Genomic DNA, 18409 nt, shown 5'->3' with positions numbered 1-18409 from the left:
GAGTCAAGGGGCAGAGAGAGATTAACAGACAAAATCATTAAGGACTAGCAAATGACCACCGCTTGCTCAGGCAAATGGCCTTGAGTTTATGCAGTGTCCTAACTTTCCTCACAAGATAACAAAAGGCTTGCCCATTAAGAAATTGACATAACATTAAGAGTAACTTTTACTTAAAGATATATAGAGTGCACTCGCAAGATAGCTTAGTAGCAACATAATTTTAGAAGACATTAATTGCTATTGCTTCTATGTATGCCCTTCCATACCTCTCATTATCTGAAGAAAGAATTTTTGGGAAAGTATATAAATCTCATGAGAGTGTCTCACTGAGAAAGCCCAGCAACTGCCTTCAGTGACAAAACAAGTCTTTTAACAAAACATTTTTTACTAGCCAGCTGCACTCCTATCCAAGGCCATGCAACAGGCCACTCCACTACACTTTACCTAAGATTCTAATGTCTAGTTAAACTTTATTTATTTACTATATTCATATACTAGCTAAGTTCTAACTTTATTCTTTCTAACATGATTAATAAGAAGAAATTCTCCTACAAACTTAACCCTTTACGAGGGATATTATAGCCAGCCTCTTATGTTTATGAGCCCAGTTCAAGGGGCTTACAGGCTTTTCTGTGGAACTTACACCTTCTGTCTCATTTCCAAAGAAATTACTACAAATCTACAGGGAAAGTACGGTACTATTATCCCTGTGCCACAAATAATAGCACACACCCAGAAAAAGGGGGGATATAAGGCCAGATTAATTCAAAAGATTAAAGGGGGAAGTATCGTGCCTTTCCTTGCGGTGACTTTGTCAACCCGCAGCTGTTGGTCTTTACTGCGGTGACTCTATCTTCTTTTGCTGTGACTTTGTCAACCAGCAGTTGTGGATCTTCTTCTGCTGTGACATAGTTAGCCAGCATTAGTGGATCGGCTCCCAACAATAGACCCTAACTAGTGTGAGTGTGTTTTGCGTGTGTGTGTGAGTGTATGTGTGTGTGTGTGTGTGTGTGTGTACTGAGGCACAAACTAGTGTGAGTGTGTGTGCGTGTGTGTGTGTGTACTGAGGCACAAAATGTGACCCTTTAAGTGTGTACTTAGACTGGCTTTGGGAAATGCAAACATTCATGGAACAACTATCGCCACAATCAGCATGTACACCCCAGTCATCACTTCTAAAATCCCGTGGTGATAGGGTTTTAGTTGACATACTTCCCACAAACCCAGGCTGAAGCAGATAAGCTCTTTCTTCTCTATGTATTAGTCTTTCCAGTTCTAGAAATTCGCAGGAATGAAAACATAATGTATGTCGTCTTTCATAGGGATGTCATTTTTTTATTTTGGGTTTTTTTTTAAGCTTTCTTTTTTTCTCTTTGGTTTTCAATCGTTTGACTATGATCCTGATGTGTGTGGGCACAGCTTAAAGATCAATGTGGCTAATGATTTGTCAATGTTATTAGCATTTTGGGAAGAATCATCTTTGGATTTCATTGATATTTGTTACTGTTTCTTTTTTTTATTTTAGTGAGAGGAGGGGAGGCAGAGACAGACTACTGCATGCACCCCAACCGGGATCCACCCAGCAAGTGCACTAGGGGGTGATGCTCTGCCCATCTGGGGCCTTTGCTCTGCTGCAACCAGAGCCATTTTTTAGCACCCAATGCCAATTCTCCAATAAAGACATGACTGCAGGAGGGGAGGAAAAGAGAGAGAGAGAGAGAGAGAAGGCAGGGTGGAGAAGCAGATGGGCATTTCTCCTATGTGCCCTGACTGGGAATTGAACTGGGACTTACTTCCACAATCTGGGCTGATGTTCTACCACTGAGCCAATCTGCCAGGACAGTGACTGTTTCTATTTCACTTTCCCTGGCTTCTGGCCTATATTGCCTACTATGCTGACTCTGGAATGAGTTTGCTTTTCTTGTTCTTGTGTCTTAAGGTGGGAGCATAGTCAGTGATTAGAAGTGGTCTGTGTTTGACGTTAGCACCTGTTGTTCTTCTCTTCCTGTAAACACTGCTGTTCTGAGTCCCACTAAGTTCAGGAAGTTCTATGTTTATTTTCACCCAGTTCAAAATACTTTCCAAGTTTCCTTCACTTGCCCGCAGAAGATTCAGAAGTCTGTCATCCAGTCTCCAAATAGCTTATGATCTTCTAGATATCTTTCTAGTAATCTATTTTGACTTCATCCACATTACAATCAGGAAAGACATGATGAATCATGTTTATTTCTAGTGGATAAGCTTTGTTATATAACCAAGGATGTGGCCTATGTTGACTAACATTCTATGTGCATTTGAAAAAAAAATGTGGATTTAAGCCCTGGCTGGGTAGCTCAGTTGGTTAGAATCATCCCAAAACACTACATTTGTGAGTTCAACCTGCAGTTAAGACACATACAAGATTCACCAATGAATGTACAAATAAGTGAAACAAAGAAATCAACATTTCTCTCTATATATATCTATCTCTTCCTCTCTCTTTAAAATAAATAAGTAGCCTGACCAAGTGGTGGCGCAGTGGATAGAGCATCGGACTGGGATGCGGAGGACCCAGGTTCGAGACCCCGAGGTCAACAGCTTGAGCGCGGGCTCATCTGGTTTGAGCAAGAGCCCACAAGCTTGAACCCAAGGTCGCTGGCTCCAGCAAGGGGTTGCTTGGTCTGCTGGAGGCCCAGGGTCAAGGCACATTTGAGAAAGCAATCAATGAACAACTAAGGTGTTGCAACATGCAATGAAAAACTAATGATTGATGCTTCTCATCTCTCTCCTGTCTGTCAGTCCCTATCTATCCCTCTCTCTGACTCACTCTCTGTCTTCGTAAAAAATAAATAAATAAATAAATGAAATTTTAAAAAATAAAATAAAATAAATAAGTAAATAAAAAATTTAAAAACAATGTAGACTTTGTTGGAGACCAGGAGAGTAATGGTGATGTGAGAAATACTCCTAGTGTCTCTCGTTGAGATCTCAACAAATTGAACAACTATAACACAGTGAAGCAACCCCAGCTGGGCTCGCAGGTGCATCTGAAAGATCCAAGCACTAACTGGACTAAAGTCAAAGGGTTGAAAAGTGGGGCAGAAGGTAAAGCATACTCGAGGTCAGCTTTGGAGAGAAGCCCAGAGTAACTGGGCTTTGTCTGCCAGGGCACTGTCGAGGGGAGAAGCCCAGAGTGACTGGGCCTCCAGGCTTCCAGGAGAAGCAGAGAGATTGAGAGGCAGAAGGGGAGATACTAAACCAAAGCGGCAGCAGAACAAGGGGTCATAGCCAGTGTTCCAGTGGTCTGCCTGCAGCCTGCACTTGGTACAGAGACAAAGAAAATCAAAGTGTGGCCCTCCTATCCTCCCAAATTTTACCCCCCTCCCCTTGCGAGTCTGAAGAGTGGCAGAGACAAATCCCACAGCTAACTCTTCAGAACTACTCTCTCCCCTGAAACAGATGCTCTGTGTCTGGTCCCGTGGTCTGTTGAGACATAAGAAGGAGCACCCAGAGGCCTGAGATCGCCACTGCTAGAACTCTAAAGCTGGAAAGGCAAAGCCATAAAGCCTTCACAACATGCCTCAACCACCAACATGACAGCAGCTCCACCTACATCATTGCTACAATGACATCTCAGTGGAGGACAGCTCAGAAATTTTACAGAGCTAAAACTTATAATACAGAGACACCTACTGAAAAAAAACCAGTAACCTCTCTGAACTGAAAAATATTTTCCTTTTTTCTTTTTTCTCTTCAGAATTTTATTTTTCTTAATTTGTATATTGTTATTCATATTTTTATGGGTGTTTTGTTTGTTTTTCATGTTTTTTGGTTTTCATTTTTTCTGTGGTTTCCCTTTTTTACTTCTCATTATTTTTAAAACTTTTATAGTTTTCAGTATATAAATCCTTCCTATCCTTTCTTAAGTTTAGTCCTAGGTATTTTATTTTCCTGTTGCAAGTATAAACAGAATTATGTTTTTAAGTTTATTTTCTGAAGTTTCATCTTTGGCATATAGGAAAGCAATAGACTTTTGTATATTGATTTTTGTATCCTGCAACTTTAATGTATTGGTTTATTGTTTCTAACAGTTTTTCAGTGGAATCTTTGGGGTTTTCTGTATACGGAATCATATCATCTGCAAAAAGTGATACTTTTAATTCTTTTTTTCCTATATAAATACCTTTTATTTCTTTCTCTTGCCCGATTGCTCTGGCTAAAACTTACAAAACTATGTTGAATGAGAGTGGGAAGCCTTGTTTTGTTCCTGATTTTAGAGGAAAGGTTTTTATTTTTTCACCATTAAGTATGATATTAACTAATTTGTCATATATGGCCTTTTCTTTTCAGAGACAGAGAGAGGGATAGATAGGGACAGACAGTCAGGAATGGAGAGAAATGAGAAGCATCAATCATCAGTTTTTCGTTGTGACACCTTAGTTGTTCATTGATTGCTTTCTCATATGTGCTTTGACCATGGGCCTTCAGCAGACTGAGTAACCCCTTGCTCGAGCCAGCGACCTTGGGTCCAAGCTAGTGAGCTTTGCTCAAACCAGATAAGCCTGCACTCCAGCTGGTGACCTCGAGGTCTCGAACCTGGGTCCTCCACATCCCAGTCCGACGCTCTATCCATTGCGCCACCGCCTGGTCAAGCAATATGGCCTTTTTTATGTTGAGGAACTTTCCTTCTATTTCAATTTTGAGTGTTTTTAATATAAAGGGATATTGTATTTTATCAATTGCCCTTTCTGCATCTATTGATAGGATTATATGATTTTTGTTCTTTGTTTTGTTGATGTGGTATATTACATTGATCGATTTTCATATGTTGAAATATCCTTGTGTTCTGGGAATGAATCCCACTTGATCGTGATTTTTTTAAACAAGTTTTTGTATTCGATTTACTAGTATTTTGTTGAGGATTTTGCATCTGTATTCATTAGAGATATCGGTCTGTAGTTTTCTTTTCATATGTTGTCCTTGCCAGGTTTTGATATGAGGGTTATGTTGGCTTCATAAAATGTATTAGGGAGTATTGCTTCTTCTTCTATATTTTGGAAGAATTTGAGAAGGATAGGTATCAAATCTTCTTTGAATGTTTGGTAGAATTCACTCTTGTAGCCATCTAGTTCTGGACTGTTGTTTTTTGGGAGGTTTTTGATCGTTGTATCTATTTCCTCCCTGCTTATCAGTCTATTTAGGTTTTCTACTTTTTCATAACTCAGTCTAAGAAGATTGTATAGTCCTATATACTGAAAACTACCAAGCATTATTGAACTAAATAGAAAAAAAATGAAAAATACTTTATGTTCATGGTTTGTAAGAATCGACAAAGTTAAAATGGCCATAATATCTAAAACAATATACAAATTTAATGCAATTCTCCTCAAAATCCCAAAGTCATTTTTTAAATAAATAGAACAAAAAGCTACCAAGATTGTATGGAGTCATTTAAAAAGCCCAAATAGCCAAAGCAATCCTGAAGGGGAAAAAAATGAAATCTTAGGTATCATACTACCTGACTTTAAAACAGCATGGTATTGGCAGAAAAACAGACATACAGACCAATGAAATAGAATCTAGAGCCCAGATATAAAACCACATATATATGGAGAAATCATCTTCAACAAAGGAGCCGTAAACACACAGAAAAGAAAGCCTTTTCAATAAATGGTGGAGGGACATTTGGAAAGCCACATACAAAAGAGTGAAACTTGAGTACAGCTTTTCCCTCTGCACAAAAATGAATTCAAAATGGATCAAAGACCTAAATATAAGATCTGAAACAATAAATCACATAGAAGGAAATAAGAAAACATAGGTACTAAACTTATATACATTGGCCATAGAGGTTATTTTATTAATTTGACTCCAAAGGCAAGGGACATAAAGGCAAAAATAAAAGAATGGAACTATATCAGACTAAACAGCTTCTGCACAGCAAAGAAGCTGATAACAAAACCAATAGTCTGCCAACCAAATAGGAGGTAATATTTTCAAACAACAGCTCTGATAAGGAGTTAATATCCAAAATATATAAAGAACTCACAAAGCTCAGCAACAAACAAGCAAACATCCAATTAAAAAATGGGGAGAGGTCCTGAACATTCACCTAAAAAGATATACAAATGTCCAACAGATATATGAAAAGATGCTCATCTTCACTAGCTATTTGAGAAATGCAAATGAAAACTATAATGAGATACCACCTCACACCTGTTAGATTGACTATTAACAAGACAGGTAATAACAAGTGTTGGAGAGGCTGTGGAGAAAAAGGAACACTTATTCACTGATGTTGGGAATTTAAACTGGTACAGCCATTATGGAAGACCGTATGGTGGTACTTCAAAAAATTAAGAACAGGATTATCATATGACCCAGCAATCCCTCTACTGGGTATTTACCACCAAAACTCAAAAACATTGGTACATAAAGACACATGCACCCCCATGTTCATCACAGCATTATTCACAGTGGCCAAGACATGGAAACAACCAAAATGTCCTTTGATAGAGGATTAAATAAAGAAGATGTGGTACAATACACAATGGAATACTACTCAGCCATAAACAATGATTACCTATTGCTATTTATGGCAACATGTATGGACCTTGAGAACATTATATTGAATGAAATAAGTAAATAAGAAAAAGCTAAGAACTATATGATTTTATACATAGGTGGGATATATAACTGAGACTCATGGACATAGATGAAAGTGAACTAGTTACCAGGGAAAGGGAGATGGGAGGAAGGGATTGGGGGAAAAGGAATAAAGAGAGACAAATATATGGTGACAGAAAATGATTTGACTTTGGGTGATGGGTATACAACATAATCAACAGTTCAAATGCTATAGAGATGTTTACATGAAACTTATGTACTCTTATTGATCAATGTCACCCTGTTAAAATTAATTTTTTAAATAAAATTTTAAAAGATAAACCCTGGCCTGATAGTTCAGCTGGTTAGAGCATTATCTCTAATATGCAGAGTACTGGTTTGATCCCTGGTCAGGGCCCATGTAGGAGCAGATTGATGTTTTTGTTTCTCTCTCAACTCCATAAGTAAATTTAAAAAAATAAAATGATCTTTACCTGTTAGCTTTTATTGTGCTGTCATGTATGATGTCGCTACTGTGGTAGACACAGGATAATGCTGCTCCTTCCCAGTTCCCAGAGATGTCCACACCCTGATCTTGAAAGCCTGAGAATATGTGACCTTCCATGGCAACAGGGACTTTGCAAATGTGACTAAATTGAGGTTCTTGAGATGAAGACATTACGCTGAATTATCTCGGTGAGCCCCATGTGCTCACAAGGGACACAAAGGGGTCCCAGTCAGTGGTGAGAAATGAAGTCATGGAATCAGGAGGTTGTAGTGATGTAGGGAGGGGTCAGGAGCCAAGGATGGCAAGCAGCCCCAGGACACTGGAAAAGGCAGGGAAACATTCCCACCACAGAGCTACACGTGTGCCCAGCCTTCCTGATGCCTCCAAGGCAACCCTGTGAGACTGAGTACTTGTGACCTCCAGAACCGGAAGACAATATACTATGTTGTTTAAAGCCACAACACTAGAAAACTAACACAGACATATCAGCTTTTTTTTAGGTTAATGGTTGTATAATATATCCTATCACCTTTTTTACTTTTAACCCATTGACACCATTGTATTAAAGTGAACCTTTGTCAACTACATAGAGCTGGGTCTTACCTATTGTTAATCCAGTCCTCAAAATCTCTGCCATTTAATTGTGCTTTCAGCACTTACATTTAATGTAATTATCAACAAGGTTGTGTGTCGGTGTCCCATTTTATTGATTGTTTCTGCTGTTGCCTCTATTGTTTGCTTTACAGTTTTCCTTTCTCAGATAATATTTTTTTGCATTCCATTCTAATTTATCTACTGGTATTCTAACTATAAACCTTAGTGTTGTTTTTTAACTGGTGGTGGTAGGTATTATAATATACATATCTAATTTTATAGGTTTTACACAGAGGTAATATTTTACCTCTTCAAGATAAATGCAGAAGCCTGACAACTGTGTAGGTCCTTCTACCCTTCATGCTTTATGTTGTCATTGTTGTATGTGTTACATCTGCACACATTACAAAACCACCAGACAGTGTTACCATTTTTCCTTTCAATACATATATATATATAAATTAAGAGGAGCAGGCCCTGGCTGGTTTCCTTGGTGGTCTGGCTTATGAAAGTCCCAGGTTCAACTCCCAGTCTGGGCACACAGGAGAAAGGCCCCTCTGCTTCTCTCCCATTTCTTTCTCTCTCTCCCCATCTCTCTCTTTCTCTCTCTCTTTCCCTGATGCAGCCATGGCTCCCTTGGTTCCAGCTAGTTGACCTCGGGTGCTGAGGATGGCTCTGTGGCCTCTACTTCAGGTGCTAAGAAAAGCACGGTTGCTGAGCAATGGAGCAATGGCCCAAAATGGACAAAACATCGCCCCCTAGTGGGCTTGATGGGTGTATCCTGGTTGGGGTGCATGAAAGAGTCTGTCTCTCTGCCTCCCCTCCTCTCAGTAAAACAAAAAAAAAAGGAGCAAAATATGTCTTACGTTTACTTAGATATTTTTGTTCTTTTTTTTTTTCTTGAATTTATAAGCGCTGTCTAGAATGATTTTCTTTCTGCTCAAAGAAATGATCATTTCTTTTAGGCATGTCTGCTGGCAGCGAATTAGCTCAGTGTTCCTTCCTCTTAGAAGGACTTCATTTCACTCCATTCACAAAGAATATATGGAGAAGAATTCCAGGTTCACGTTCTTGTCTCTCAGGACTTTAAAAACTTCTGACCATTATAGATTCCTATAGGAACTCTGTAATCATTCCAATCATGTGTCCTCAGTATGTAACCTGCCATATTTTTCTATGAATGTTCTCAAATTTTCTTTGTTTATTTTGATGATCATGATGTGTGGTCTTGGGTTATACAGATTTATAACTGGGTTCTTTAGACATGTAAATTTATGACTTGCAACAAATTTGTGAAACGGTCAGCTCTTTAGTCCTGCAAATATATTTGTTTTTCATTGGTATCCTTCTCTTTTTGCTGGAAGATCAATAACATAAAAAGTCTCACAAACCCCTATGTGTGTGTTCACTTGTAAAACCTGGATTCCCTCCAATGCAGACTCTTCTTGCCCAATGCTGGAGGAGGAATCGCTGTGTGAGAAGAGCTATGCTCATGGGAGGGGCCCTGAAAAGTCAGAAAACACTCAGAGATTGAGTAATGAGGCCTTGGCCATTGGCTCAGTGATAGAGCATCGGCCCTGTGTGTGGATGTCCCCTGTTGATTCCTGGTCAAGGAACACAAGGAGAAGGAAACATCTGCTTCTCACCCCTCAACCCTCCCCCTTCTCTCTCTCTTTGTCTCTTTCCCTTCTGGTTTGAGTGAGTTGGCCCATTACTGAGCAACAGAGCAGCAGCTCCAGATGGGCAGAGCATCCCCCTGGAGGGGGCTTGCAGGGTGGATCCTGGTTGGAGTACAGATGGTAGTCTGTCTCTCTGCTTCCCTTCCTCTCACTTAAAAAAAAGAAGAGAGAATGGTGAAAAAAAGTTGAAGCTGATGTATAGAAATAGGAAGTCAGTGAAGAAGTTTTGGGGAAAGAAAATTCACAGTCACAGGAGGGCCATGCTTTCTTTTGAGAAAGGTGGTCAGTCTTCTCAGCATCTCCCCACCCCTCCCTCTTCCTTGGGGTCATCCTCCCTGTGACAGCCCCACTGGCTCCTCCAGGCACCAAGAAGAGAGTGGAGCAGTCTCCATTTCCTCATTTGACACTTCACAACTGATCCTCAACTCCACACCATTACACCCCTTGATCCCTCAACAATGTCCTGAATCCATCACCAGATCCAGATGTCTTGTCTGTGTCGTCCCATCAGCCTCCTTCCTGATCTTCCCACCCAGGCCCCACCGCCTTCTCCCATTCTCTCCTCTCTCCTCCCCCTGAGGACTCTTCCTATAGCCAATCAGGTCTGAGCCTGCCCGCTCCACCCCCTCCACCACTTTCCATCCTCAAACACAATCCACGTTGTCAATCTCACTCCCACTCTGAACCACACACAGTAACTGAGCTATTTAAGAATGCTGTGCTTGGGCACTGGCCGGTTGGCTCAGCGGTAGAGCGTCGGCCTGGCGTGCGAGGGACCCGGGTTCGATTCCCGGCCAGGGCACATAGGAGAAGCGCCCATTTCCTTCTCCACCCCCCACCCCCTCCTTCCTCTCTGTCTCTCTCTTCCCCTCCCGCAGCCAAGGCTCCATTGGAGCAAAGATGGCCCGGGCGCTGGAGATGGCTTCTTGGCCTCTGCCCCAGTCGCTAGAGTGGCTCTGGTCGCAACAGAGCAACGCCCCGGAGGGGCAGAGCATTGCCCCCTGGTGGGCAGAGCGTCGCCCCTGGTGGGCGTGCCGGGTGGATCCCGGTGGGGCGCATGCGGGAGTCTGTCTGACTGTCTCTCCCCCGTTTCCAGCTTCAGAAAAATACAAAAAAAAAAAAAAAAAAAAGGTTTCTGTGCCCTTCTCAGCTGCTCCCTTAGCTAATCTGATCCTAGCCACCTGCTTTCCCCCCTGCTGGACCAAGAAACATTCTGTCTCATCCCACTACCTGTAAATGTAGTTTGCGCTAAAGGTTTCTGTAAAGGTTATATGAGAAAACCACATAAATGACTTAAAATACTGATCAATATGCCATCTTGAGGCCATTTGAATGTTGAGTTTTATTGTTGATAGACTTAATTATCAATAGAGCCTGCCTCCATGACATTTTCACATAGTGGGAGCCCTTTGAAAACAGAAATTGGTTTCTACTCACTGTTGCTTAAAATTTCTCCCATTGCCTGACCTGTGGTGGGGCAGTGCATAAGACGCTGAACTGGGACACTGAGGACACAGGTTCAAAACTTCAGGGTCATCACTTGAGTGCGAGCTCACCAGCTGAGTGCAGGTCCCCTGCTTCAGCATGGGATCATCAACATGAATCAAAGGTCAGTGGCTTAGCTTGAGCTCTCTCCCCAGGGTCAAGACACATGTGAGATGCAATCAATGAACAACTAAAGTGACTAAAATTATGAGTTGATGGGTCTCATCTCCCTCTCTCTCTCTCTCTCTCTCTCTCTCTCTCTCTCTCTCTCTGTGACCACAAACAGAAATTTTTTTTTCCATTGACTTCTAGAAGAAAACTAAAATACTTGCATGGTGCACTAGATCCCGTGTGACCAGAACCCAACCTTCACCTGACAGCCCTCACTTCTAAGCACAGCTCAAGGTCTTTCTGGTCAAAGATGTACCCAGGCCACCAGCTCAGTCTGTCCCAGAGGAGGACCTCACACAGCCAGCCTACAAGGTGCACGGCATTCGCCTGTTATTGAATTTCACTCTCTCGTTTTCTTTTATCTTCAAACTTGTAACCTCAAAACAAGACAGTAATGCGCTGTCTGCATCTAAATATCTGTATGTCTGTCTTCATCCATCAGAGCCCACGCATCCAGGGACAGTCTCCGTCAGCCTCAACAGTGACTCTCAGAGCCGAGCACTGATTAGTTGAGGTCACTGCTCAGTAAATATTGCCTGGTCACCTGGCCAATGAGAGAAGGAAGAAAATTGCGTGTCCAAAGTCTAGGAAAGGAAAGTGACTTATCCAATGTAAAAGAGCTTCCAGAAAAGGCAGAGTCAGAATTGGAACAGATGCTTTGATGGCTGTTCTCCTGCCCTGTGTCCTCTAACCTTGTGTCCTGGGACAGGTGTCACCCTCTGGATGTGGGTTTGGCATGAGGTAGAAGCAGAGCGTGTGGGGTCTGGAGAGACTCAAATCATTTGAAAGGTCCCAGAGTTTGCTGTCTGCTACGGCCCATCCTTCAGGGAGGGGCCACTTCCCTTCCTGTGGAGCCACTGAGGAGGAACTCATGACATGTCATATTGAGCCTGGACCCTGTCACACTGCATTGGTCTCTCTGTCTTACCAGACTCTGTGGATTTTATACATTGTCTGCTCACTGCTGATCATGGGAGGAAGCAGCATGACCCTAACCCTCACTGCCCTTCTCTTGCTCGGTGAGCTCTGAGGAAGGATGAGGGATGGGGGCCCCTCTCTTCCCAGCTCCTGGTTCTGATAGAAACCAGGACTCAGGAGGCTCTGTGGGGGCAGGACTTCTGGGGAGGGAGATGTGCTCAGCCTCAGACCTGCCCCCAGCGCTCAGGGCCCAGCCAGGCCTGGAGTTCTTGTGTGTATGAGGGGGATGGTGCTCACAGGGAATCTCTTCTAGGGCTGTGCTGGTGCCCGTGGGACCAGGTGCAAGCAGGTGAGTCCTCCCCAGACCTCCTGCTTCAGCACAGTGACCCCCCGAGCAGCTGGGGGAGCACAGAGTTTGTAATAATAGTGACCAATCTGGGAGGGGCCTGGAGCGACATCTGGGAAATGGAAGGGGTGAAGGGCTCCCCTTACATTTCATGTCTGATTCCTTTCCAGGGCTCCTCCCCAAACCCTCCATCTGGGCTGACCCAGGCCCCATGGTCACCAAGGGGAGCCCTGTGACCATCTGGTGTGAAGGGCTGCAGGCTAATGCCTACAGTCTGTATAAAGAGAACATCATTCATGCCTGGAAGAACAGTGTCCCACCGAACCCCAGCAACAAGACCAGCTTCCTCATTGAATCCATGGGCTCACAGCATGCAGGGCTGTACCAGTGTGCGTATTCCACCACTAAGAGCATACTGTCAGAGCGGAGTGAGCCCCTGTTCCTGGTGGTGACAGGTAATGGAGATACCAGGTCCCCTCCCCACTGTGGGCTCCTCCTCTAATTAGAAGGAGTGGCCAGGAGCCCAGGGAACCAAACCCACACAGTCCACACCTGGGGAATGTGGGTGACTGTCCCCTTTAACACAGATCCCCTTCTCCCTCAGGAGTGTATGCTGCACCGTCCCTCTCAGCCCAGCCAAGCCCTGTGGTGGCCTCAGGAGGGCACGTGTCCCTCTCCTGTAGCTCACAGAACACATCGGGCACTTTCCATCTGCTGAAGGAGGGAGGAGCTGACCCTCCCCAACACATGGCATCCACGACTCAGGCTGGGAAGGGGTCCCAGGCTGTCTTCCCTGTGGGCCCCATGGGCACCTCCCATGCGGGGACCTACAGATGCTATGTTTCTCCCACCTCCTACTCCCATGTGTGGTCACAGCCCAGTGACCCTCTGCACATCCAGGTCACAGGTGAGAGGACAGACCCCTCTGTAACCTCATCTGTTTTCTGTGCCCAAAATGACTGACCTAAGCTGTGTTCACAGTATAACTGTGCAGTCAGTACCACTGGACATTTGGGGTCAGAACCTCAGATTAGATGCTAAGGGAAGAACCAGGGAGAACTCCCACTGCAGCTAGTGGGTAATAGGGGTGTGTGTTCCAATTGCCACTGTCCCCTTCCCCCAGGTGTGCACAGAGAACCCTCTCTCTCAGCCCAGCCTGGGTCACTGGTGCTGCCTGAAGAGAGCCTGGCCCTCCAATGTCACTCAGAGTCCAGCTTTAACAGATTTGCTCTGACCAAGGATGAAAGGATCACACCTCTCCAGCGTCTGGATGGGCAACACAGCCCCATCTTCCCCCTGGGCCACGTGAACCAGACCCACGGGGGCCAGTACAGGTGCTACAGTGGACATAGCCTCTCCTACACATGGTCGGCCCCCAGTGCCCCCCTGGACATCCTGATTACAGGTGAGGGGACCTGCCCTGACCCGTGTCCTGTTGTCAGCTCAGGGCTCTGTGCCCAGGGTCACCCTGGTGGTGATGGGTCCCAGGAGAGGGTCCTGGAGCAGAGGCTGAGATGGGGCAGTGGTCTAGGGGCAGGGAGTGAGAATGGGGGTTATGATGGGCATGAAAATAAAGGAGACCCACCCAGAGGGGCTGAGAGGAGCTGACAGGGAGTCACAGAGAGAGTCCCTGGGGAAGGACGGGGTCCCTCAGCTCAGGGTCAAGGGCATGTGGGGAGGGGCGACTACACATCACAACCTCCTCTCCCCAGGAATGTACACAAAACCCTCCCTCTCCGCCCAGCTGGGACCCTCAGTGACCTCGGGAGAGAACGTGACCCTGCAGTGTCACTCTGAGGTCTGGTTTGACACCTTCCACCTGCACAGGGAGGGGTCACGGGATCCTCCCCAGCACCTTCGTCTGCAGGACACGTCTGCACCCTCTCAGGCCACCTTCACCATCAGTGCTGTGACCTCAGGTCACAAGGGGACCTACAGGTGCTACAGCTCAAACAGCACCTCCCCCTACCTGCTGTCACACCCCAGTGACCCCCTGGAGCTGGTGGTCTCAGGTGAGGAGACCCAGCCCCACATCTTATTCCCAGGGCCTTTGGGCTGGAACATAGTGAGAAGGTCACAGAAGGAGGGTCAGCAGGGAGAACCATCACTGCCCAGAGGGATGGGAAATTCCAGAGCTCCTCCCTTCCTGCCTCACTGTCACTTCATCCCTGAGGCGTAGACATGTTCCTGGGGGCAGTGGGAGACTTTGGAGGACCAGGCTGACCAAAGGAGAACAGGCCAGAGATGCCCATGCTGACCCTTCCAGTCTCCTGTCCTCAGGGCCTCACCCAGAGAGAACAAGACACATTTGGGGACAAGCAGAGGCCATGGTTTCAGAGAGAACAGAATCACGGGCTCTGACACGACTTGTCTCCCAGGGGGGCTGGGGGCCAGAATACATGCTGGGGGGCCATGGAGCCCCTGGACTCAGAGGCTGGCAGGTGACAGGTGGGGAGGTCATGGCAGAGGGAGATGCTATGGTCCCACCCAGGGGAGGAGCAGCCGGGCTGAAGTGGGGGAAAAGGCATCTCCCTCTTCTCATCCCCCATCCTGACCCCCAGGAGGCTCTGAGCACTGGTCCCCATCATGGAGTCAGGCCCTTGAGAGTCTGTGAGAAAGAAGTGGGGGGCAGGGTCAGTTCCAGTGTTAGCTCATCCACTTCCTGTGTAATGGCCTGAGAAAGTTCCTTCTTCTCACTGAGACCCATTTCTCCAATTGCAAAAGGCAGAAGGGGGCCAGGACACGGTGTGTGCACATGTGTAAATGGCTGTGTATGTGGGCTTGTGTGTGTGAATGTTTCTGTTTGCTTGTGTTCATCAGTGTGAATGTTGGGGACACAGGCAGTAGTGCCTGAGCTCTCCTCTGTAAGCCTTCTGAGGGGCAGCCACGGAGTTAGTGAAAGAGGCCACACCCCTGGTTCAAACCGCAGTTCAGCTGATATTTAAAAATTTTGCAAGAATATTGTAATGAGGGTAGGCCAACCATTATTTTTGTATCTTTGGTTTTTGATCAAAATGGGGTAACAGATTGACATAATTTCCTACTTGGACTCACAGAATATTATCATTTGGGGGAACCCCCTCTGTTTCTTAAATATTGAAACCTACAACTGTGGACTTTCTTGGTGAAGAGTGTATGATATGCGTTGAGGTTGTCTTTTGGGACAATAATTACATGATTCGTCATCAATCCATGAATTCTTACCACACTTTCTAGAGTTTGTTCGAAAGGAGAGAGAAGATGATGACGTTCCCTCCCTTCTGGGCTCCTGACCTGACTTGACTCCACTTACCAAGGTTCCGAGTCTCAGCCTCCCTTTTCCCCTGACCCCTCCTTACATCCCACAGACAAGACTTTATTCCTTATTGAAGACATGACTTGACCTTCCTGGGACCTGTCTCCCTATCACATGTTTATTTATACAGTCTCTCTCTCTCTCTATCTCTCTAAATCTATCACTCTACACACACACACACACACACACACACACACACACACACTCTCACACAGACAATATTTATTGGTACACCACAAGTATATGTACACATACAGGATAATATATAATTTTAGAATTTATGTAAGAGAGGTATGTAAAACTTAAATACAGATATATTTTTATATTTCATAATATATAATATATACTGTTTATGTGTTTTATATGCATTTATATACATATATAGATCGTTACACATATACAGGGTGGGGCAAAAGTAGGTTTACCATAGTTTGTATAAAAAATACACTAATTAATAAATAATAACACTGAATAAACAATGTTACTTGTGTACTCAAAACTACGAAACTGCTTTTGCCAAATCTGGGATTTACTACTCTATTAATTCTAAATCTATGTATCTACAAATATTCATTCATTTACTCTTATTGTTCATCTGGTAAGTCTATGTACCATTGTAGGTATTTATTAATATATAGAAAAGGAATTAATAAAAGATTAAATAGATGGCCCAGGCCGGGTCATTCACTTGGTTAGACCATCGTACCAGAGCATGGAGGTTGCTGTTTAGATCCCCTGTCCGGACACATACAGTAACAGATCAATGTTTCTTTCTCTCTCTCCCCCCTCCTTTCTCTCTAAAATACATAAGATCAACATCAAAAACTTCTTTAAAAAATATTAAATAGCTGAAAATTTCCATGTGACAATTAAAATGCAGACCCCAGAGAGGAGGGACCTGGGTGGGTGGGGTGAAGGAGACCCAGCCCCAGACTGTCACCCCTGTGCTCATGACATTCAGGAGCCCTGACACCAAACTTCCTCCATGGACCCTGGATCCCAGCTGTTGAAAATGTGGGATCTCTCTGCTGTAAAGGATTAAGCTTATGAGGTCTTGAGTCTCCAACTGAACACAGAACACACAACTCTTCATTATTTCTGAAGTGAGATCATTCTTTCACTAATCCTGAGCTCCTGGTCATAGCTAACCCTTATGACCATGACTCAGAGCAGGTTCTGAATTCAGACATCACAGGGAGGCTGGGGTCAAGAAGTGGGAGCCCAGGGTGGACAATCAGACCCTGGAGATTTGGGTCTGCCTTGACCACAGTGACCTCAGTATTCGGATTGTCTTGCTTCCCACCACCCAGACTACACAGTAGAGAACCTTATCCGGATGGCCGTGGCTGGACTGATCCTGCTGGTCCTCGGGGTGCTGCTATTTCAGGCTCGACACAGCCCAGGAAGGACCCACAATGCAGCCAGGATGTGACCACAAAGGGAACAATGCAGTGTTCAGAGAGGTGGAGCCTTGGAGCACATGCGATGGCCCAGGAGGTGGTGAGAGAAAGTCTGGACCACAGTTGGGGACACTGTCTGAGAATGTCCAGGGGAGAGACTGTGATTGGGGTGCAGGGAACGTGTGCCATGTTCCTGTGGAGGACGCCTCCTCCACCCACTGGGAGCCTCCCTCCCTGTCACCACTGAGTCTCCCTGACTGTCCTTCCGTTCTCACCCGTGACACGAGGGTGCGCCCACATGGCTGGTTTGGATGCACATCTATACACCCCTGCACGGCCAACCACATTCACATCAACAAACTGTGGTATCTTCAGAGCACCAGGATCTTATCCAGCCGTAAAGAACCAAGCACTGACTCTTGCTACATTATGGGTTATCAGAAACATGCAGCTAAATGGAAAAGAACATGGACAGAAAGGATCACATATGCTGTGATTCCATTAAAATAATATTTCCAAAAGAAAGAATCCCATAGAAACAAGAGTCAGATTTGTTTCTCCGGGGCTGAGCTGGAGGACAGTTTGGAGACTATCTGGTTTAAGGTTATTGGAGGGTTATAAAAATTTCTTGAAACTAAAAAGAGGTTGTTGTTGAGACACTGTGTATTTGCTACATGCCATTAGATCATATCCTTTGAAATGCTGAATTTCATGTAATGTGATTTTATGTAAATTAAAAAGAAAGCCAGTAAAACAGACGTGATTTCATAAAGATCTGTAAACAGTTCAAATGCTATACAAATGTTTACCTGAAACCTATGTACTCTTACTGAACAATGTCATCCCATTAAATTTAATTTTCTAAATAAAATTGTTTTAAAAAAGAAGTTGGGCATTTGATAAAATACAACACAACTTTATGTTTAAGACACTCAACAAAATGGGTATAGAAGGAAAAATCTCTACATGATAAAGGCCATATATGATAAACCATCAGCCAACATCATATTAAATGGCATAAAACTGAGGACTTTCCACCTTAAATCAGGAACAAGACTGGGTTGTCCACTCTCTCCACTCTTATTTAATGTGGTGCTAGAAGTTCTGGCCAGAGCAATCAGACAAGAGAAAAAAATAAAAGGCATCCATATCGGAAAAGAAGAAGTAAAGGTATCACTTTTTGCAGATGATATAATCCTATATATTGAAAACACCAAAGACTCCACAAAAAGATTACTAGAAACAATAAACCAATACAGTAAGGTCACAGGATACAAAATTAACATACAAAAGTCCATAGCCTTTCTATATGTCAACAATGAAATATTAGAAAACGAACTCAAAAAAATAATCCCCTTCACGATTGCAAAAAAAAAAAAAAAAAATACCTAGGAATAAATATAACAAAGAATGTAAAGGACCTATATA

The 18409-nt window shown here is 44.1% G+C and overlaps 1 protein-coding gene across 1 annotated transcript; it reads left to right on the top strand.

The window, feature by feature from the left end:
- Window positions 1–11914: 11914 nt before the first annotated feature.
- Window positions 11915–17820, top strand: LOC136399359 (leukocyte immunoglobulin-like receptor subfamily A member 2). Its single transcript, XM_066374451.1, has 6 exons — window positions 11915–12041; window positions 12457–12741; window positions 12891–13193; window positions 13410–13691; window positions 13999–14298; window positions 16892–17820. Exons 1-6 carry the CDS (start codon window positions 11993–11995, stop codon window positions 17011–17013), a joined length of 1341 nt encoding a protein of 446 aa, XP_066230548.1. The 5' UTR covers window positions 11915–11992; the 3' UTR covers window positions 17014–17820.
- Window positions 17821–18409: the final 589 nt, after the last annotated feature.

Source organism: Saccopteryx leptura, chromosome 3 (genome assembly GCF_036850995.1).
Source record: "Saccopteryx leptura isolate mSacLep1 chromosome 3, mSacLep1_pri_phased_curated, whole genome shotgun sequence".
NCBI classification, from domain to species: Eukaryota; Metazoa; Chordata; class Mammalia; order Chiroptera; family Emballonuridae; genus Saccopteryx; species Saccopteryx leptura.
The sequence above is the reverse complement of the archived record's forward strand: the minus strand, read 5'-3'. Positions and strand labels throughout refer to the sequence as shown.